The sequence below is a fragment of the Geotrypetes seraphini genome, chromosome 2, assembly GCF_902459505.1.
Source record: "Geotrypetes seraphini chromosome 2, aGeoSer1.1, whole genome shotgun sequence".
Taxonomy (NCBI): Eukaryota; Metazoa; Chordata; class Amphibia; order Gymnophiona; family Dermophiidae; genus Geotrypetes; species Geotrypetes seraphini.
Genome location: NC_047085.1, coordinates 394,211,425 through 394,230,222, shown reverse-complemented (window position 1 = coordinate 394,230,222; position 18,798 = coordinate 394,211,425). Strand labels below are relative to the sequence as shown.

The following is an 18,798-nucleotide window of genomic DNA, read 5'->3' as shown; positions in this document are numbered from 1 at the left end:
TAAAGAAAAAGATGGTTTAGAATTTTTGAAATTATTAGAGGGACCTAAAATTCCTGAACATATAAAAGAAAGTCTTGAAGAGCCTATATCACTAAAAGAATTGTAAACAGTGTTGAAATCCCTTAGAGTTGGGTCCACTCCAGGTGGCGATGGTTTTACGGTAGAGTTTTTATAAATCATTTCAAATATCCCTATTACCTCATCTATTAAATTTATATCAGGTTCAACTAAATAAAGGTTGCATTACAGGTACTATGGCAGAATCTTTAACTATAGTTTTGCCAAAGCCAAATAAAGATCCCACAACTGGATTCAAACTATAGGCCTATTTCTTTAATTAATGTAGATGGAAAACTTTTGGCTAAGCTTTTGGCTTTACGTTTGGCTAAGGCTCTCCCTTATATAATTGGTATGCACCAAACAGGGTTTGTTGCTCAGAGGCATTCTTCCAATAACACGAGGTTGGCTTTTCATATGTTATTTTAAAAAAGTCATGAAGGATCCGGCCTTTTCTGTATCCTTGGATGCAAATAAGGCCTTTAATCGGGTGGAATGGGCCTTCATGTATCAAGCAGTGGATTGGTTTGGTAAAGGTTCAGGATTTATACAAATGATCCAAATATTGTATAGCTTCCCTGCTGCTAGATTATATATTAATAATAATTTTTCAGAATGTTTCAATTTGCATGGGGGGGGTTAGACAAGGTTGTCCCTTGTCTCCTTTACTTTTCGGTATTGTAGAACCCTTGTTATTAGCTATTCAGCAAATGAAGGAGATACAGGGTATTCCTCGTTCTGGTTGGAAATACAAGGTCTCTGCTTATGCAGATGATATATTGCTTCATTTGAGGAATCCTGAAACAACCATTCCATGCTTGCTTGAATTGATAGAGAAATTTGGGAAATTTTCAGGATATAAAATTAACTGGAGCAAGTCTGAAGTTCTTCCACTCAATGTGTACAATGCAAAAGGTTTATTTGATTCATTTCCCTTTGTCTGGAAGGAAGAGGGAATAAAATATTTAGGTATTTGGATAAAAAATACGCTGGAAGAAACAATGAAATTGAATGAAAAATCTTTATTACACAGGGTAACAGAATTATGTAAGCAATGGAATCCTTTACGTCTGTCTTAGTGTGGGGGAGAGTTCAAACTATTAAGATGATGATTTTGTCTATGGTTTGTTACCAATTGGGTATGATACCAGGTTTTTTTCAGGGGTCTTTTTACAAAAAGTTAAACAGTATTCTTACAAAATTTGTTTGGCTGGGTAAAATTGTTAGAATTGCCTTAGTGTCTTTACAAAAGCCATTTGCAGAGGGAGGGGTAAATTTTCCTAATTTCTATAGGTATCATCAATTCTATATTATACACCAGGGTATGTATTGGGTCTTCCCAGAGCTCATGGAAAAGCTCCCAGATTGGCTGCGGTTGGAAGGGCAACTCTTGTTTCCTCTTAGGCTTTGCCATATTCTTAGTATCAAAATGCCTAGAGTATATAAAGAAAAGAGAATATTAATAGATACATGGAAAACTATAAGATATGTCAACAATTTAACACCTATCCCAATACAAAAATCTACAAATCAGACTATATGGTTGAACTCCCAAGATTCAAATTGGCGGGTTTAAGGTCGTCTGGAAGTATTGGATAATAGCAGGTATACCGTATTTTCACGCAAATAACGCGCACCCGTATAAAACGCGCACACGGGTATAGCGCGCAGAAATCACGATGATATGTACAAAAACTTTGGTATACCGCGCTCACGGGTATACCGCGCATGCTGCCCGATGCTCCTTTCGCCCGCCCTGACTTTCCGTGCGCTGTCCCGACTCTCCGTTCACCCCCCCTGACTTCCGTGCACTGTCCCCCCTTGAAGGTCTGTCCCCATCCTGAAAGCCTGATGCCCCCCCCGACGTCCGATACATCCCTCCCCCCGAAGGACCGCCGACTCCCCAACAATATCGGGCCAGGAGGGAGCCCAAATCCTCCTGGCCACGGCGACCCCCTAACCCCACCCCGCACTACATTACGGGCAGGAGGGATCCCAGGCCCTCCTGCCCTCGACGCAAACCCCCCTCCCCCCAACGACCGCCCCCCCCAAGAACCTCCGACCGCCCCCCAGCCGACCCGCGACCCCCCTGGCGACCCCCACGACCCCCCCACCCCCCTTCCCCGTACCTTTGGTAGTTGGGCCAGAAGGGAGCCAAACCCTCCTGGCCACGGCGACCCCCTAACCCCACCCCGCACTACATTACGGGCAGGAGGGATCCCAGGCCCTCCTGCCCTCGACGCAAACCCCCCTCCCCCCCAACGACCGCCCCCCCCAAGAACCTCCGACCGCCCCCCCAGCCGACCCGCGACCCCCCTGGCGACCCCCACGACCCCCCCACCCCCCTTCCCCGTACCTTTGGTAGTTGGCCGGACAGACGGGAGCCAAACCCGCCTGTCCGGCAGGCAGCCAACGAAGGAATGAGGCCAGATTGGCCCATCCATCCTAAAGCTCCGCCTACTGGTGGGGCCTAAGGCGCGTGGGCCAATCAGAATAGGCCCTGGAGCCTTAGGTCCCACCTGGGGGCGCGGCCTGAGGCACATGGTCGGGTTGGGCCCATGTGCCTCAGGCCGCGCCCCCAGGTGGGACCTAAGGCTCCAGGGCCTATTCTGATTGGCCCACGTGCCTTAGGCCCCACCAGTAGGCGGAGCTTTAGGATGGATGGGCCAATCCGGCCTCATTCCTTCGTTGGCTGCCTGCCGGACAGGCGGGTTTGGCTCCCGTCTGTCCGGCCAACTACCAAAGGTACGGGGAAGGGGGGTGGGGGGGTCGGGGGGGTCGCCAGGGGGATCGCGGGTCGGCTGGGGGGCGGTCGGAGGTTGTGGGGGGGGGGCGGTCGTTGGGGGGGGAGGGGGGTTTGCGTCGAGGGCAGGAGGGCCTGGGATCCCTCCTGCCCGTAATGTAGTGCGGGGTGGGGTTAGGGGGTCGCCGTGGCCAGGAGGGTTTGGGCTCCCTTCTGGCCCGATATTGTCGGGAAGTCGGCGGTCCTTCGGGGTGGGGGTGCGAGTGGTCCTGCCGGGGGGGGGATGTATCGGACGTTGGGGAGTCGGCCGGGCAAGAGGGCTTGGGCTCCCTCTTGCTCCGATCGTGGGTGCGGGTGGGAGCGCGTACGAGCGGTCGTTCGGGGTGGGGGTGCGAGCGGTCCTGCTGGGGGGGTGAATCGGGCGTCGGGCGGGGTGGGAACTATGTTTTAAAACTTTTGTATACCGCGCTCACGCATATAGCGCGCGAGGGGTATGCGCGGTAGGTAAAAATGCGTATAACGCGCGCGTTATATGCGTGAAAATACGGTACTTATTTTAGATGATGTTATATCTAATGGTAAACTGCTTGATTTTTCACAGGTGCAACATAAATTTGGTCTTGATAAATCACAAAGTTATAGATGGTTGCAACTGAAGCAGGCCATTCAGGCAGAGTTCCCTGAATGGAAAAATCGTAATAATCAATATAGTTTATAATTCTTATGCTTTCAGGTGGACTTTCTGGGGCACCAGGCCGCACAGTGGTATAAATTAATATCTGGATTTATGAATAAAAAACCAAAGACTGGTCTTAGAGGCATTTGGAGCATTGAGATTAATCATCAAATCACTGCATCTCAATGGCCACAAATTTGGTCTTGGAGGATGAGGTGTACAATGTCTGCATCTATGAGACAAACGTGGTTTTTCCTGTTGCATAGAGCATTCTGGACCCCTTTTCGTTTACAAAAATTAGATTGCTCTAAGTCTAATAAATGTTGACATTGTCATCTCGAAGCAGGGACTTTAGATCATTTATTGTTCTATTTCCCTTTTATTTTGGCTTTTTGGAAATCAATATGGGGCCAAATAAATTGTATGTTAGAAAATCATGTGGCCTTATCATATGATACAGTTTATTTGGCATGTCTATGAGGGCGAAGAGCCAAATTTCTTCCAACAATAATAAGCTTTTACTTATCCTGACAGGATTTGCCATACAACAAATAACATATACCTGGAAAAATTGGAACAGATTGAGTTACAGTTTTTGGTATAATTCAGTGTGTCATATCGATTCAGAAAGAAAATTTTAATAAATTTCAAGATGTGTGGGGACCATTAACAATTTATGTAATGAGTAGGCTTCATTTTTCCCTAAATAGTACAAATGAAAATATGGGGAGGGGGATAGTTTTTGATTTTTTCACTATTTGATTTGGAGAAATGAAAGAACTTGTTATTGGATATATGTGTTATGTGATATTTGAAAGGGGGAGGGGGGATGAGGGGAATTCTGATTATTATTATTTTTTTTTTAGTAATAGATTAATTGAGAAGAATATTTTATATGATATAATGTGATTGGATATGATATGGTAAGGGGGAGAGGGAGGGGGTTAAATTTGATTATTTTATGTGCATTATAATAGAAAATCAAGTGATGTTTTCAAGTTCAAATGTTACTTTGTGCTACACTTGTAAGTTGTAAAATGAATAAAGATTTTTTTTTTAAAAAAAAAAGAAAGAAAATAGAATATTAGTAGATACATGGAAAACGTTAAGATATGTTAATAACTTAACACCTATTTCAATTCTTAAATCAACGTATCAGACCCTATGGCTAAACTCCAAGATTCAAATTGGCAGATTTAAGGTCATTTAGAAATATTGGATGAAGGCAGGTGTACACACTTTAGATGATGTTATTTCTAATAGTAAGCTGCTTGACTTTTCACAATTGCAACACAAATATGGTCTTAATAAATCATAAAATTATAAGTGGTTGCAATTGAAGCTGGCCATTCAGGTAGGGTTTACTGAATGGAAAAATCTTAGTGATAAGTAGAGTTTGCCGTTCTTTTGTTTTCAGGTGGACTTTCTGGGACACCAGGCAGCTCAGTGGTACAAATTGATATCGGGATTTATGAGATTTTGTAGTTTTGATAAACGCGTTCTCTCTTAAAACCAAGACTATATTGCTAGCTGTCTTGTTCGAGCAGACTTGTCCCACTATTTTTAGCTATTACTGAGACTTGGCTTAAAGATGGGGACTCCCTTTTTCTTAATCAGTTGTATCCTCTATCATACTCTTATTTCTTTTATAATTGGGTGAGTAAATGAGGGGGAAGTGTGGCACTTAGTCACATGCCTTTTACTTCACTAGAGAACTTTTAAGACACTCCTTGACTTACTTTATTTTCATATCATTCAGTGGCCAAAACCTTTCTTGGTTACTTTTGTACCATCCCCTGCTCTTTATTTATTTGCAAATCTGGCAGATCTTCAAAGGACATCTCCTCTTTTCTTTCATGACTTCTCCATCATCCCTTTCAGCCCTTCACCATTCTGCAGATTCTGGCAAATATAGAAGTTTTTTAATTTTTCACCCCCTTTTTGGTGATTGGGTTTCAGAAAGTATTCTTCAGTCTATTCCTCCAGTTCTCCCTATGAAAGTGCACCAACCTGGCTGTTGAAACAGTGTTCCACCATGTTGTCCTCTCAATTCAGGGAATTTATTCATCTTAGTCTAACACAAGCAGTAGTTCCAATTCTTGGAAGAAATCTATCATTTGGTCCTGCTTAAAAAAACCCAACTTGACCTTGATCCTTTGCTTGTTCAAACTTTTGTCCAATAGTTAATTTGCTATTCTTAGCTAAATGTGAGAAATCGGTCCTTTTCATAACTGCTTGGTTTCTGGACCTCATATAATTATTTCCATCCTTAACAAATTAGACTTTTGTGAGGAACACCACACAGATACAGTTCTTGTATCAATGGTCAATGATAATATCTGCCATCTTATTTTAAAATTCTTTGTTTATTCATACAATCAAATAACAAACATACAAGAATATTAAAACTTCAGCACAAACAAATGCACATCAAACAATTCAAAAGGAAATAACATCAATGATCTAGTCCACTTTATTCTGGCCACCAGTACCATATCCAAGGAAATAAAAGTAACTAAACTAAATGTTAACATCTTTTAACAGGCAGAAAAAAATGTGGCTCACTTTTCAATGTCAAAAACATCCTCCCAAAAAGAAAAAAAAATTAAGAAACTATCTGCAAAGGTTTGTCTTTAAGAAAATTATCTAATTGGACTGAATCCAAAAACACATATTTATCACTTGCATATGAGATAAGGCAATTACAAGGAAATTTTAAGAAGAAGATTGCACCCACTGCTAAAGCCGCCAGTGCCGCCAGCAGCACTAGCTTTCACATCAGGGCAGGCAATCCCCGAAGCAACCCAGCATTCAGCACTCACAAGAGTGGTCCTTGTGGGCCTCCATTTAACAGCAAGGGAGCCGCAGAGAGGGTGAGCTGACTGCTGCCAGTAGCACTAACTTTCAAATCGGGGTAGGCAGTCCCCGCAGCAGCCCAGCGTCCAGCGCTTATGAGAAGGGTCCTTGTGGGCCTCCATTTAACAGCAAGGGAGCCGCAGAGAGAGTGAGCTGCCAGAGCCAACCAGCAGCACTAACTTTCAAATCGGGGCAGGCAGTCCCCACAGCAGCCCAGCGTCCAGCGCTTACAAGAGGGGTCCTTGTGGGCCTCCATTTAACAGCAAGGGAGCCATAGTCACGAGCCCAGGGCCGTGAGTCCAAAGGGGCATGGTCAAAGGGGCAGGACACGCCCCTTTTGAGCCCCTTCGGTGCCTATGAGGAGTAAGGAGCGGGCCAGTATCGATTCTTACCATTATGGGTAAAAGGAAGGCAAAAATTAACCCATCCACTTCAGGTATGGGTCCAATGGATCATCATCTCTTGGCATCCCCTTTACCACGGATGGAAGAGCAGGTAACTTTAGCTATACAGTCTGCTTCCCTCTCCTCTGGGGAACTGTCACCACCTCCCCAGCCATCAAACCTTGTTGGGAGAGTAAAGACACTCTAATGTTGAGGATGTAGCTTCCCCTTTACAATTTCCTGTTCTAACTGGACTTAATGATTCAGTTCAACTTGGTTTGTTGGGAACAAAAGGTTTGACTCCTGTGCAGATGGTTATGGAGCCAAATGCTAATGTTCTCCCTAAAGATAAAATTATCACTTTAAATGATGTTTATTTGAGTGTTAATAGAGTCTTCATTACAAAGCACCGTTTTGAAATTGTCAATTTTCATCAGATATTACTGTTGAAAGGAATAAGCATGAAACTCAAATGACAGAATTAGGAAATAAGTTGGATAAATTAGATAAATCTGTGAGTAATTTACAGGGTACTGCTACTTCCAACATTAAAAATAGTATATTGCTTCATGCTAAAATAGAAAAAATTGAGAATTTTATGAGAGTTAAAAATCTTCGTTTCTTAAATTTTCCTATTACACATTATCTTTCTCCATTAGAACTTTTAAGAAGGTATATGAGGGAAATTTTGCAGTACAGAACCTGATAATCTCTTCCATTCCAAAGACTTCTAGGGAGATAGTAGATGAGGGGGGAATCGATAAACTAGTTTCACCAGATAGTTTGACTATATCTGTTTCTTGAATCATCTAAGGCCATAATAACTAAATGAGCTATACTGTTGGTTTAAATCGGAGTTAGAGAAGCAAGCTATTTTGAAGTTGTATTTCATAAAAAAAACAAGCTTTGTTTTGCGGCCAAAAAGTGACAATTTTTCCTGAAGTATCTAGGCAGACTCAGTTGAAGAGGAAGCAGTTTCTACTGCTTAAGCCAAAGGCTTTAGCAGTGGGAGCGACCTTCTAAAAATTTCCTTGTAAGTGCCTTATCTCATAAGTATCTGCCATCTTAACAGTGGCCAAGAAGTGTTTGTTAATACAATTGGATATCCTTTTATTGGCCCATAAGAGATATAGGTATAAGAGGCACTGCATTGAATTAGTTCTGCTTTTACTTCACTACCCATTCATTTGAAACTGCTTCGAGGCCCAACTTCTCAAAATCTTATCCATTGTCTTGTGGGAGTTTTTCAGGGATCAATTCGTTCTCCTTCATTATTTAGCATTTTTATTGCATTGTTGGCAACATTGGGCCTCTGTGTTTTATCTTTATGCTAATGAGATTCAGCTTGTAGTAGTATGTAAAAATTTGGACAATGTTTTCTTACGAGTTTCAGCAAAAGCTTTCTGCTATTGCAGTATGGTTGTCCGATCACAAACTCATTCTCAATGTGGGACAGACTGAAGGTCTCCAGTTTTCATATTCTCAATCCTTCTACCTCACCACAGGTGTTCCTAGGGCAAGCTGCAATTCCAGTTGAAGAATAACTTATGTCCCCAGGTGTTTTAATTGATAAAAATTTATTATTCAAACATCATATTTTGTTAGTAGTACAGAAATTTTTCATCTCTGTGAAAAATTAGATCCTTTAAATCCAATTTTGGAACTGTGTGCCCTGAAATTCTGATACCTTGATTCTTAATAGGCTTGATTATGGCAATGCACTTCTTATTGATGTTCCTCTGTATTTTTTAAAGACATATTCAGCTGGTTGAATTAGACTGGTAGAATGTTAATGAAGGGTAAATTAGCTTGCTGTTACTAATTTTCTTTCCTTGAGTCTCTCCAGACTAATCTAGAACCCACTCTGTTTCTTAAAATGTTTCTTTTCTCTTTTCTGAAGCATAAAGAAATTTTGATTTTGGCTAGCTCGTTATTCCTGTTAGATTTTTAGTCTGGAAAGCTTTAGCCTTCATTAGTGGTACTCTGTCAAGCTCTATTAGTTCCTAGAGGAGTTTTGTCCTTTTAATTGCATTTTTTCTCTGCTTTATGATAAGTTATGACTAGCCAGTGGGTTGCACAGAGATTTTAAGTGATGACATCACAACCCAGTAGTTCTTGGTTTCCACTTGCCAGCAGGATAGTAAAAGCTCAAACATCTTGACTGGCCAGGAGAAACTAATCATTTTCAAATTATTTTATGTCATGCAGTCTATCCTTTTTCTCTACTTGTCCTTGATTTTCTCTTCCTAGTCTTACCTCTCCTGCTATTTTCATCCTTCTTTTCACCCCTTACTGCTTGTACCTACCACCATGATCCTTTCTGTTCTCAGCCTCTCTCCCTGTGCTAGAGATTGAAAACCATGGAGTGAGGTTTTTTTTGAGTGAATCCCAGCCATATCTAAAACCAGTTAGAAAATAAAATTATTTTTAAACATTTGGTCCACTTCAGCTTTAATTTTCTTACAGATGGTCTCGCATGTTTCTCAAGCACCCTCTGATACATGGTAGAATTCATGGTGGATTCTGATGGTGAGCTGGCCAGGTCCTGCTGCAGCAAAGCATCCCCAAATCATGATATTTCCACCTACTTTCTTTTCCTGAAATGATGCATTTGGTGTTCGCCAAGCATGTCCACTTTTCTGATGTCCAAATAATTAAATTTTAGATTCATCTGTCCATAGAACACTATTCCAGAAGGCCTAAGTTCTCTTTGGCAAACATCAGTCTGGCCTTGATGTTTCTCTTAGAGAGCAAAGGTTTCTTCCTTGCACACCTCCAATGCAAGTTAAATTTGTGCAGTCTTTCTGATTGTAGAGGCATGCACTTTCACATCAGCAGTAGCAAGAGCCTGCTGTAGGTTCCTTAATGACATTTTAAGGTTTTTGGAGACTTCTTTTAGCTCTGGGAGTCAACTTGCTTGGATGGCCATACCTGGGTATGTTGGCAGTTGTTTGAAAAGTCCTCCACTTGTACTCCGTTTTCCGGAGAACGGACCGAGGAATGGCTAATGTGAAATTCTTTCGAGAACTTTTTAAATCCCTTACCAGACTTATTAGCTGCTACAATCTTTCTGAAGGCCTTAGATAGCTCTTTTGATCTCACCATGATGTTCACTCTCATTACAGCAGTCATGAGCACACCAAACTAAATGTCTGAGGTGTAAGTAGGGCAAACCTCCTTCAAAATGCTGAGTAGCGATGTTCTAATCATGTGCACCTGATGTGATACACCACTCTAAGTGGGAGGATATGTGGGGGTGTCCTAATATGTTCCTCAGTTAGCATATACATTTTTGTGGATATCTTTTGTTTCATGAGTAAATCGAGGAAAATTTTTGTTGTTTACCTGCAATTATATCAGTTTCTTTTCCAGAGATAAATAAAAAAAAGATTCGGCATCGATATGTGAACATTTCTTAAGAAAGAACTGAATATTTCATGGAGTGTCCTAATTTTTTTCACATGACTGTAACAAAACAGGCTATGGAGAAACACAGTGTTCTTGACTTTCCTTGATTTTTTCAAGATATCTTCAAACAGTGGTAAAATTAGTCTACATCAAACATATAAAAGACTACCGTGACCCGACACGGGCCATGTTTCAAATGACAAAGCCTTTTTCAAGGCTAAAGTCAATCATAAACAAGTGTAGTGTTCTCCCTAGGGCATTTTATCCGGGTGCTCCACCCGGCTAATTTAGATGACCACCCAGCAAATCCTGCTGCTGCCACCGCTGCTCAACATTGTGTTTGACTCCTGCCTTTTTTATTTAATGCCAGCAAGCGACTTGAACCCACGCTCTGGGGCTCTAACATGTGCATGCTGGCTTCCCTTCTCTTTCCTCCAAAACCGGAAGTTACGTCCCGGGAGAGAGAAGAGAAGGGAAGCTGGCACGTACACGTTATGAGCCCCGGAGCATGAGTTTGCTACAGGCTAAGGCGGGAGACGGGTCAGCGACGAAGGGAAGCTTACAACTTGCTGCTTTTACTTGCTTTGGGCCTTTCTCGCTGCTGGGTCCTGCTTACTTTCTGTTTCCGCGAAGGCAGGCCCCGGCTACGAGGAAGGCACGAAGCAAGCAAAAGCAACAAGTTGTAAGCTTCCCTCCATCACTGACCTATGGAAGATAAGTCAGCGATGGAGGGAAGCTTACAACTTGCCTTAGTCTGTAGTGACTCTGCCAATGGGAGGGATGGGAAGAGAATTGCTGCTGCTGCTGCACCCAATTGGGGGGGGAGGGGGGAGAAATGCTGCTGCTGTACCCATTTTGGGGGGGAGGGGGAAGAGAAATGTTATTGCACCCAATTGGGGGGAGAGAGAAGAGAAATGCTTCTGCACCCAACTGGGGAGGAGAAGAGAAGTGCTGCTGCTGCACCCAATGGGGAGGGGGATGAGAAGTGTTGCTGCTGCACCCAATTGGGGAGAAGGAAGACCAGGGAAGGGAGAAGAAAGAGATGCCAAGACCATGGGAGGGAAAGGAAAGGAGCTACCAGACCATTGGGAGGGGAGATATTTCAGGGCATATGGGGTGAGGGGGAGGAGACAGATGCCAGACCAGGTGAAAGGAAGGTAGGAGAGAAAGGAAGGAGCAGAGATGCCAGATAATGGAGTGGGAGGGGGAGATGTAAGGAAAGGAGAGAGATGCCAGAGCATGGGGGGAGGGAAGGAGACATAAAATGCCAGAATAGAGGGAAAGAAAGGAAAAGGAGGTGCCAGAGAAGGAGGGAGAGATAAGAGAGATATGCTAGGGTATGGGGGGAGATAAGGGAAGGAGATAGGGATGCCAGACCATGGGCTGGAGTGGGAAGGAAAGGAGAAGAGAGAGATGCCAGAGCATAAGGGAGGGGGTGGAGACAAAAAAATGGAGAGGGAGGAAGCTGAAATGAATCATGTACAAAGGAGAGAAAGGGCACAGGATATTCAGTTTTTGAAAGGACATAGAGGGAAGTTGCCATATGGAACAGAGAGAGGGTGGACATGGATGGAAGGGGCAGAGAGGGTGGACATGGATGGAAGGGGCAGAGAGGGTGGATGTGGATGGAAGGGGCAGAGAGGGTGGACAGTGGATGGAAGGGGCAGAGAAAGGATGGACAGTAGATGGTAGGGGGAGAGAGAGAGAGGAGGGGGTAGAGGCTGGGTGGAAGGGGCAAAGCGAGAGTACAGATGTTGCATAGAAGGGAGCCAGGACAAACGCTGAATAGAAGAGTGAAGAGAAGATGATTAAAGCAGAAACGACAAAAGGTAGAAGAAAATTTTTGTTGTTGCTTTACGTAGAATCAAGTAGTATTGTAACTGTATTGATTAAAGTTTATAAATAGGAAATGGAAATAAGGCAGTTTTGGGACTAAAAACCTTTCCTCAGGTCAGGAGAGGATACCATAAAAGCAGTATAGTGTACTATCTTGAAGAAAGATTTGGCCTCTGAAAGCTAATTGAAAAATGGATTAGTCCAATAAAATGGTATTTTCTTATTTCTCATTATTTGTTTTATTTCTATTTGTTAATTTCTAAAGTGGTAGCAGTTTTTCAAATTTACATCTACTGTCTTTATATTTTGCATAGTATTAGGGGACGTGTCACTGTTTCTGTGATGTTGCATTGTATGCAGAGCCTGGTTTCTTGGTTCAGTTTAACTTTTGTTTACATATTTCTATTTTTAGTTCATGTATCTGTGTTCTGTGTGTATGAAAAGGACATGGCTTTTTGTTAACTTCGATTGTACAGGATCAATTCATTGTGCAGGATCTGGCTTGTTTAGTTTTACAATGCGTGTGTTGGTGTTCTAGTGCTCACTGCAGTGTTTAAGATGCTGCCTTTTCCTAGGTGCACCCTTGTTGTGTGACTCATGGATTATTACTAAAAATATCTTTTTAAATAGAGGAAGAGGTTGTTAAAAAATGATCAGCACTGGCTGTTATATATATACTAGGTATGCCACTGGATTTAATGACCCTATTCTAACTTTACTGTTGATGTAGGTGTTGTCCCTCCCCCCTCCACACACACTATAAAGAATTAAATTAAAGTTGTATTAAAATCAAGCAGCTTTCAAATGACATCATAAGCAAATAGAGATAAAATATTTTTAATACATTACTAATTATTATTTGCATCTTTACCTAAACTGTTTTGCCCTAGCTTTCACTTTGATCTTTATCTGCTACTTTTTATTTTACTGTAGTGCATTCACACAGGTCTCCTTCAAGGCTCAGTAGCACCTCTCCATAAATTATGTGGAAGAGGTCTGGAAGTGGGGATCGTATCTATTTCATATCCTCAGTGAGATCTCAGGAAGGAATCTAGTGATCAAAACATTATTAGAGGTTCTGTAGAGCCGTTTCTTGTATGACTGAATGAGCTATATTTATCTTTTTTTTTTTTTTTAAGTTGTTTAAATTCATGCAGAAATAAATGGCTAGATTGAACCTAATAACTTTATTAACGCATTTCCCTTTTTAAACCTCTACCATTTGAAAGAGGGCAAATATCGAATTATTCACTTCTAGAATTGGATACTTTAAATTTAGTAAAAATATTCTGGCACAAGTGTCAAACCCTAAAAAGGATGTCATATTGAGCATTGGAAAATAATAATTAATAAAAATAGTACACATTTAATTTTCCCCATCACCAAATTTTCATGCCACCCGGCTGGAAAAAATTTCTGGGGAAAACACTGAAGTGGTTGGTATAATGCCCTTCACTTCGGATTCTTCGAGATTGAAACTCAATTCCATTATACTAACCACTTGTTTATGATTGACTTTAGGACCCTTGAAAAAGGCTTTGTCAGCCGAAACATAGCCCATGTCGAGTCAAGGTAGTCTTTTATATGTTTGATGTGGACTAATTTTACCATTGTTCGAAGATATCTTGAAGAAATAAAGGAAAGTTAAGAACATTGTGTTTCTCCACAGCCTGTTTTCTTTTTGGATTGCTCCTTCTATGGAACTTTGGGTGTTCTCATTTTGTGCTTTACAACATGACTGTAAGACCCACATTTCTATTACTGAAAGTAGTGGAGGGTTGCATGCCATATTGCCTAATGGTGCCTTAACACACCATTAGTTTTTTTGAATGAAAAATTGTATTGTTTCATTGTGATACAAATATAATAACTTTCAGATTGGTTTTAAGGTTTGTTTTTACTACAACAGCGCAGCTTACCTAGGAACTCAGAAATCCTTTGGGTCATGATCTCTGTAGTTCAGTTGCTTCTTACTGAGATAACATCTCTTTCTTGATAGTAAGGGTTTTGATTGTGATTTTGCATTTGTATTCACTACAGATTATTAAAGTATGAGTGTACATGTATTGTACAGGCTTTATCTAGGTCATTATCTACAGCCTATGGTCAAGTCCTTGAAGCAGAAGATTCAGAAAACATTTTTGATGAGTTCCATGAATGGAAATGCAGAAAGATGGAAGAATTTCAGCATGTCAGAAGAGACACAGATGATTCTCTTGGAGAACTCTTACTGTGGTTCTGTCGTATCCAAAATGTAAGTCTGTGACTAAGATAATCATTTTATCTCTCTAAGGTATATTCTTTTCAAATTAATTTTATGTCCAAAAGATTTAGGACCCACTATTCAGCTGATAGAGATCAGCTTTTTGCTGACTGGTGCTAAACTCAGAAATTCAATGCCGAGTCATATCCAGGCACTGGCATTGAATTTCTGGGTTTGTAGAGCAACTAACATGTAGTGTGACGCTACCGGAACCGTGGATACGCTTGGCTCCGGTCAGCGTCCAGAATAGCCCAAGTCCGACGTGCTTCCAAAAGTTGGAAGTCCTGCTGGTCACACCATTCAATGTGAAAATAAAAGATTCAAAAGAGTCAGTTTCCAATATAAATCAAGTCCCACTTTATTGTGGCAATGAAACTGGAACAGGCTTCAGTTCATGCTTTCCCGAAACCATAAGTAAATATCCCAAACACAAAAAAAAAGTGAGTTGCAAACAAGACTCCTGCACCTCACACCTTTCTTGCAGGTACTTCAGGTAAGTAGAAGTGTGCAATCTTAAATGTTTCCGCCCTTGGCAAGCAGGCAGTCCACAACAGTTACACTTCTTCTATAATGCAAAACAATGCAGTGTCCAAGCCTTTGTTAATGAGCGGCTTGGCCCCAGCCAACTTAATGGGAGTTGGTGGGGGAAGGGAAGTAGCCGAATCCACAAACTTTCTCTGTAAAAACAGAATGCCACAAATGGCCCCGCTGTCCCAACCTAGGATAACATGTGGATTCTTCCCCAACAAGCTACCTCCTGCAGCCCACAATTCAAAATCCAAAGTCTTTCTTGCATTCAAAAAAAAACAAACCAAAAATGTAAACTTAAACAGTTCAGCACACTTCAACCCAAAACCCAAGGTTTTTACTTTCAGGCACCTAATTAGAAGCTTAGCACTGCTCCCTATCCTGACTCAGGTGCAAACAGTTCCCCCGAAAGGAACCTAAACAATGGCTAACCCGAGCATACAAACAAAACCCACCCAGCATTGAAACTTAACTTTCTTCCATAGGACTGACTTCAGTCATGCTGGCAGTTTCAAGGCATTCCATAGGCTCCGGTTCTACTGGCTGGTTAGCTTCAGGGTCAGTGGCTGGATCTCCCATCTCAATGTCTTGAGGGAGTTGAGGTTCAGGCGCACGGTCCTGCACACCTCCTTCCCGGGCTGGCCCAGGGCAGACTGCCTGCCTCCTTCTCAGAGCAGCTTCTAATGCATTAAGGTGACCACGCCCTGTTCTTAGAGGGGGAAGGGCAATCTGCAGCTTCTGCCTAGCTTTACCAGAACTTCTAATCAGCTCCTGCAGCTGGGAGCTGACAGGAGGAGGAGTAGAAGGATTCTGTGGCTGTTCCAGGCTCTTACTCTCATAATCCTCCCTTCCCCAGGGATCAGAAATCTGGGTTTTAAAGGGCCATACTGGGCTTTCCCTATTCTTTGACTCTAGCCTATCACAATGATTGGCCCTCTTTAAGGCTAGGCTAGGTTTAGACAAAGCCTTACCTGGCACAAGCCGAGCTTTAGGGCTGGGGTTGTGACAGTAGCCAGCTAAGTGTGATATTCAGTACTTAAACGGGCACTGCATAAAGGGCTCCTTTTACAAAGCCACAGTAGTGAGTCCTGGCACGGCAAATGATACAGTCCATAGGAATTGAATGGTCTGCATTGTATTGATTAAGCAAGAATTACTACCGTGGCTTTGTAAAAGGGGCCCAAAGATAGGACTGACTTATGTGGTCCTATTTATGTGGTTATCTTAGCCTGTTAAGTTCTGAATATCAGCACTTAACCGGTCATGTGCTAAATCTGCCCTGGAATGCTACTAAAAATGACTATATGTCCCGAATAATAATAAAATTTATAATCCACTCAGCCATTTTCAAGTTCATAGTGGCTACCAGTCCAAGAAGCTGGTCATTTCCAGGATTTAGAACATCAAATCATTTAATGCAAAATAAAACAATCCAGTGAACCTTTTAAAATAAACATTGCACTAAACAACTACATATATTACAAGCATCTTTTTATAAACAAATAAGTTTTAATATTTAGTTGAAAAACTAAATATGAGGATGGAGACCTAAGAATTACAGAAATTTCCTTCCCTAGCTTAGCAGCCTGATGGGATAAAACATGTTCACTACTTCTACTGCTATTTATTATTTCTGTAGTACTACCAGGCGCACACAGTGCTGTACATTAAATATGCAAGAGAGGGTACTTGCTCGAAAGAGCTTACTGTCTAACTATAACAGCACACAGGACAAGAAGAATGTATCTATACATGCTGCTCTGGACTATAGAAAGAATGACAAACAGGTATAGGTGAGTGTGGCAAAGTGGTTAGATCTACACTCTCAGCACCGTGAGGTTATTGGTTTAAACCCCATGCTGCTCCTTGTGACCCTGGGCAAGTCATTTAATCCTCCATGGCCCCAGGTACATTAGATAGACTGTGAGCCTACCGGGAAAATGTTTGAGTACCTGATTGTAAACCGCTTAATACACCTTGACCAAGTAGTATATACATTTCTCCCTTCGGAACCGTGGTTTCAGTATCCGTGGATTCGGTTATTCGCAATTTATTTTGTCTAAATTTTCTTCTATTTTTAATAATAATAATAATAACTTTATTTTTCTATACCGCCATAGTCAAACTGACTTCTAGGCGGTTCACATAGAAAGAAGGCTGGACAATCAGCGAATTACAAAATGCAAGAAGGATGTTACATAGTAAATTGGAGAAACATGGGGAAAGAATATATGAGAGAAGAAAGATGTTACATAATACATTGGGGTTGAAAGGGGAAAGAATACCTGAGAGAGGTCATCTGATTAAGCAAGGAATTGTCAAATAGAGTAGTTTTAATTGATTTTCGGAATGTGTTGTAGGTCTGTCTGGCTTTATTTATGTGGTCTCCCAGCCAGGATTGCTGTCTGTTTGCTTGGAACATGAAGGTTCTGTCTAGGAAGGATTTGCATTTGCAGCCTGTGATCTTTGGGTTTGTAAAGATGTTTTTGTTTCTGGTTGTACGTGTGGGGTTGTGTAGAGCAGTGATTCCCAACCCTGTCCTGGAGGAACACCAGGCCAATCGGGTTTTCAGGCTAGCCCTAATGAATATGCATGAGAGAGATTTGCATATGATGGAAGTGATAGGCATGCAAATTTGCTTCATGCATATTCATTAGGGCTAGCCTGAAAACCCAATTGGCCTGGTGTTCCTCCAGGACAGGGTTGGGAACCACTGGTGTAGAGTGAAGTGTGTTTGCAGTTAGGAAGGTGCTAGGCCCCAGAATTGTTTGAAGCAGATACATGCAAATTTGAACAGTATTCGCGCCTCCACTGGTAGCCAGTGTAATTTTTTGTAATAGGAGCTAATGTGGTCTTTTTTTCTCAGTCCGAAGATCAAGCGAACTGCAGTGTTTTGTACTAATCTTAATTTTTGTACTGTTTTTGGGGATAGCCAGGTAGGCGATGTTGCAGTAATCTAGTGTAGATAGGATCAGCAACTGCACCAGTAATCTGAAGGATGTTGTGTCAAAGTATTTTCTAATAGTCCATAGCTTCCACAGCGTGTAAAAACATTTCTTCACCAGTAGGTTTGTGTGGTCAGCCATGGTTAAGTGAGTATCTAGAGTGATGCCCAGTATTTTTATGCTTTTGGCGATTGGATATTCATGGCCGTTTATTTTTAACAATGTTTTTGTTATTTTGTCGTTGGGGCTTGCCAAAAATACTTTTGGTTTCTCTTTGTTTAGTTTTAGTTTGAAGCTGGTGGTCCATTTTTCAATTTCTATCATTGTGTGTGAGAGGTTATCTATAGTTTCATTTGTGAAGTCATTTAAAGGGATTAGGATGGATATATCGTCTGCGTATATATAGTGTTTTAAGTTAATTTATGTAGTAGGTGACCTAAGGATGTGAGGTAGATGTTGAATAATGTGGGTGATAGAGGGGAGCCTTGGGGCACCTCTGATGGGTTTTTCCATGAGTTGGAGTAATTTCCGTTGCTGGTTACTTGGTAGGATCTGTTTGTTAGGAATTCTTGGAACCATTTCATTACCTTTCCCGAGATTTCTATTGCGTCAAGGCATAGTAGCATGATTTCGTGGTCTACTAGGTCGAACGCTAAGGTCAAGTTGCAGAATCAATGCGCTTTTGCCTTTGCTGAAAAGATCATAGAGGTGGTTTAGTATGGAAGCTATGACTGTTTCTGTGCTATATCCTTTCCTGAAGCCTGATTGGTGTTCACTGAGGGTGTTAAATTTGTCTAGGTAGTCTGTTAGTTGTAGGTTGACCAATCCTTCCTGTAGCTTTGTGAAAAGGGGAATGCTTGCTATGGGTCTGTAATTGGATGTTAGTGCTGTTGAGGTTTTTTGATCTTTGGGTATCGGAGTAACTAGTATGTGTCCCATATCCTTGTTTAATGTTCCGTTTGTAAGGGCAGTTGTTAACCATGTGAATAGTTCCATTTTGAAATCAGGGGGGGCAGCTGTCATGATTTTAGGGGAGCATTCGTCAAGAAAGCAGTTAGATTTGGAGTAGTTGTTGAATAAACTTAGGAACTGGTGCCAGTTTG

At 41.7% G+C, this 18,798-nt stretch overlaps 1 protein-coding gene across 9 annotated transcripts in view; it reads left to right on the top strand.

Annotated features, from left to right (window-relative positions):
• Positions 1-18,798, top strand: part of STK31 (serine/threonine kinase 31) — a 620,303-nt gene that overhangs the window by 398,289 nt on the left and 203,216 nt on the right. For 8 of the 9 annotated variants that reach the window (XM_033930854.1, XM_033930858.1, XM_033930857.1 and 5 more), the window contains one exon: positions 14,034-14,213. The exons of the other annotated variant lie outside the window; for it this stretch is intronic. In XM_033930854.1, coding sequence (XP_033786745.1) covers positions 14,034-14,213 — 180 coding nt within the window. The remainder of the gene's footprint in view (positions 1-14,033; positions 14,214-18,798) is intronic. 9 annotated transcript variants of the gene reach the window in all.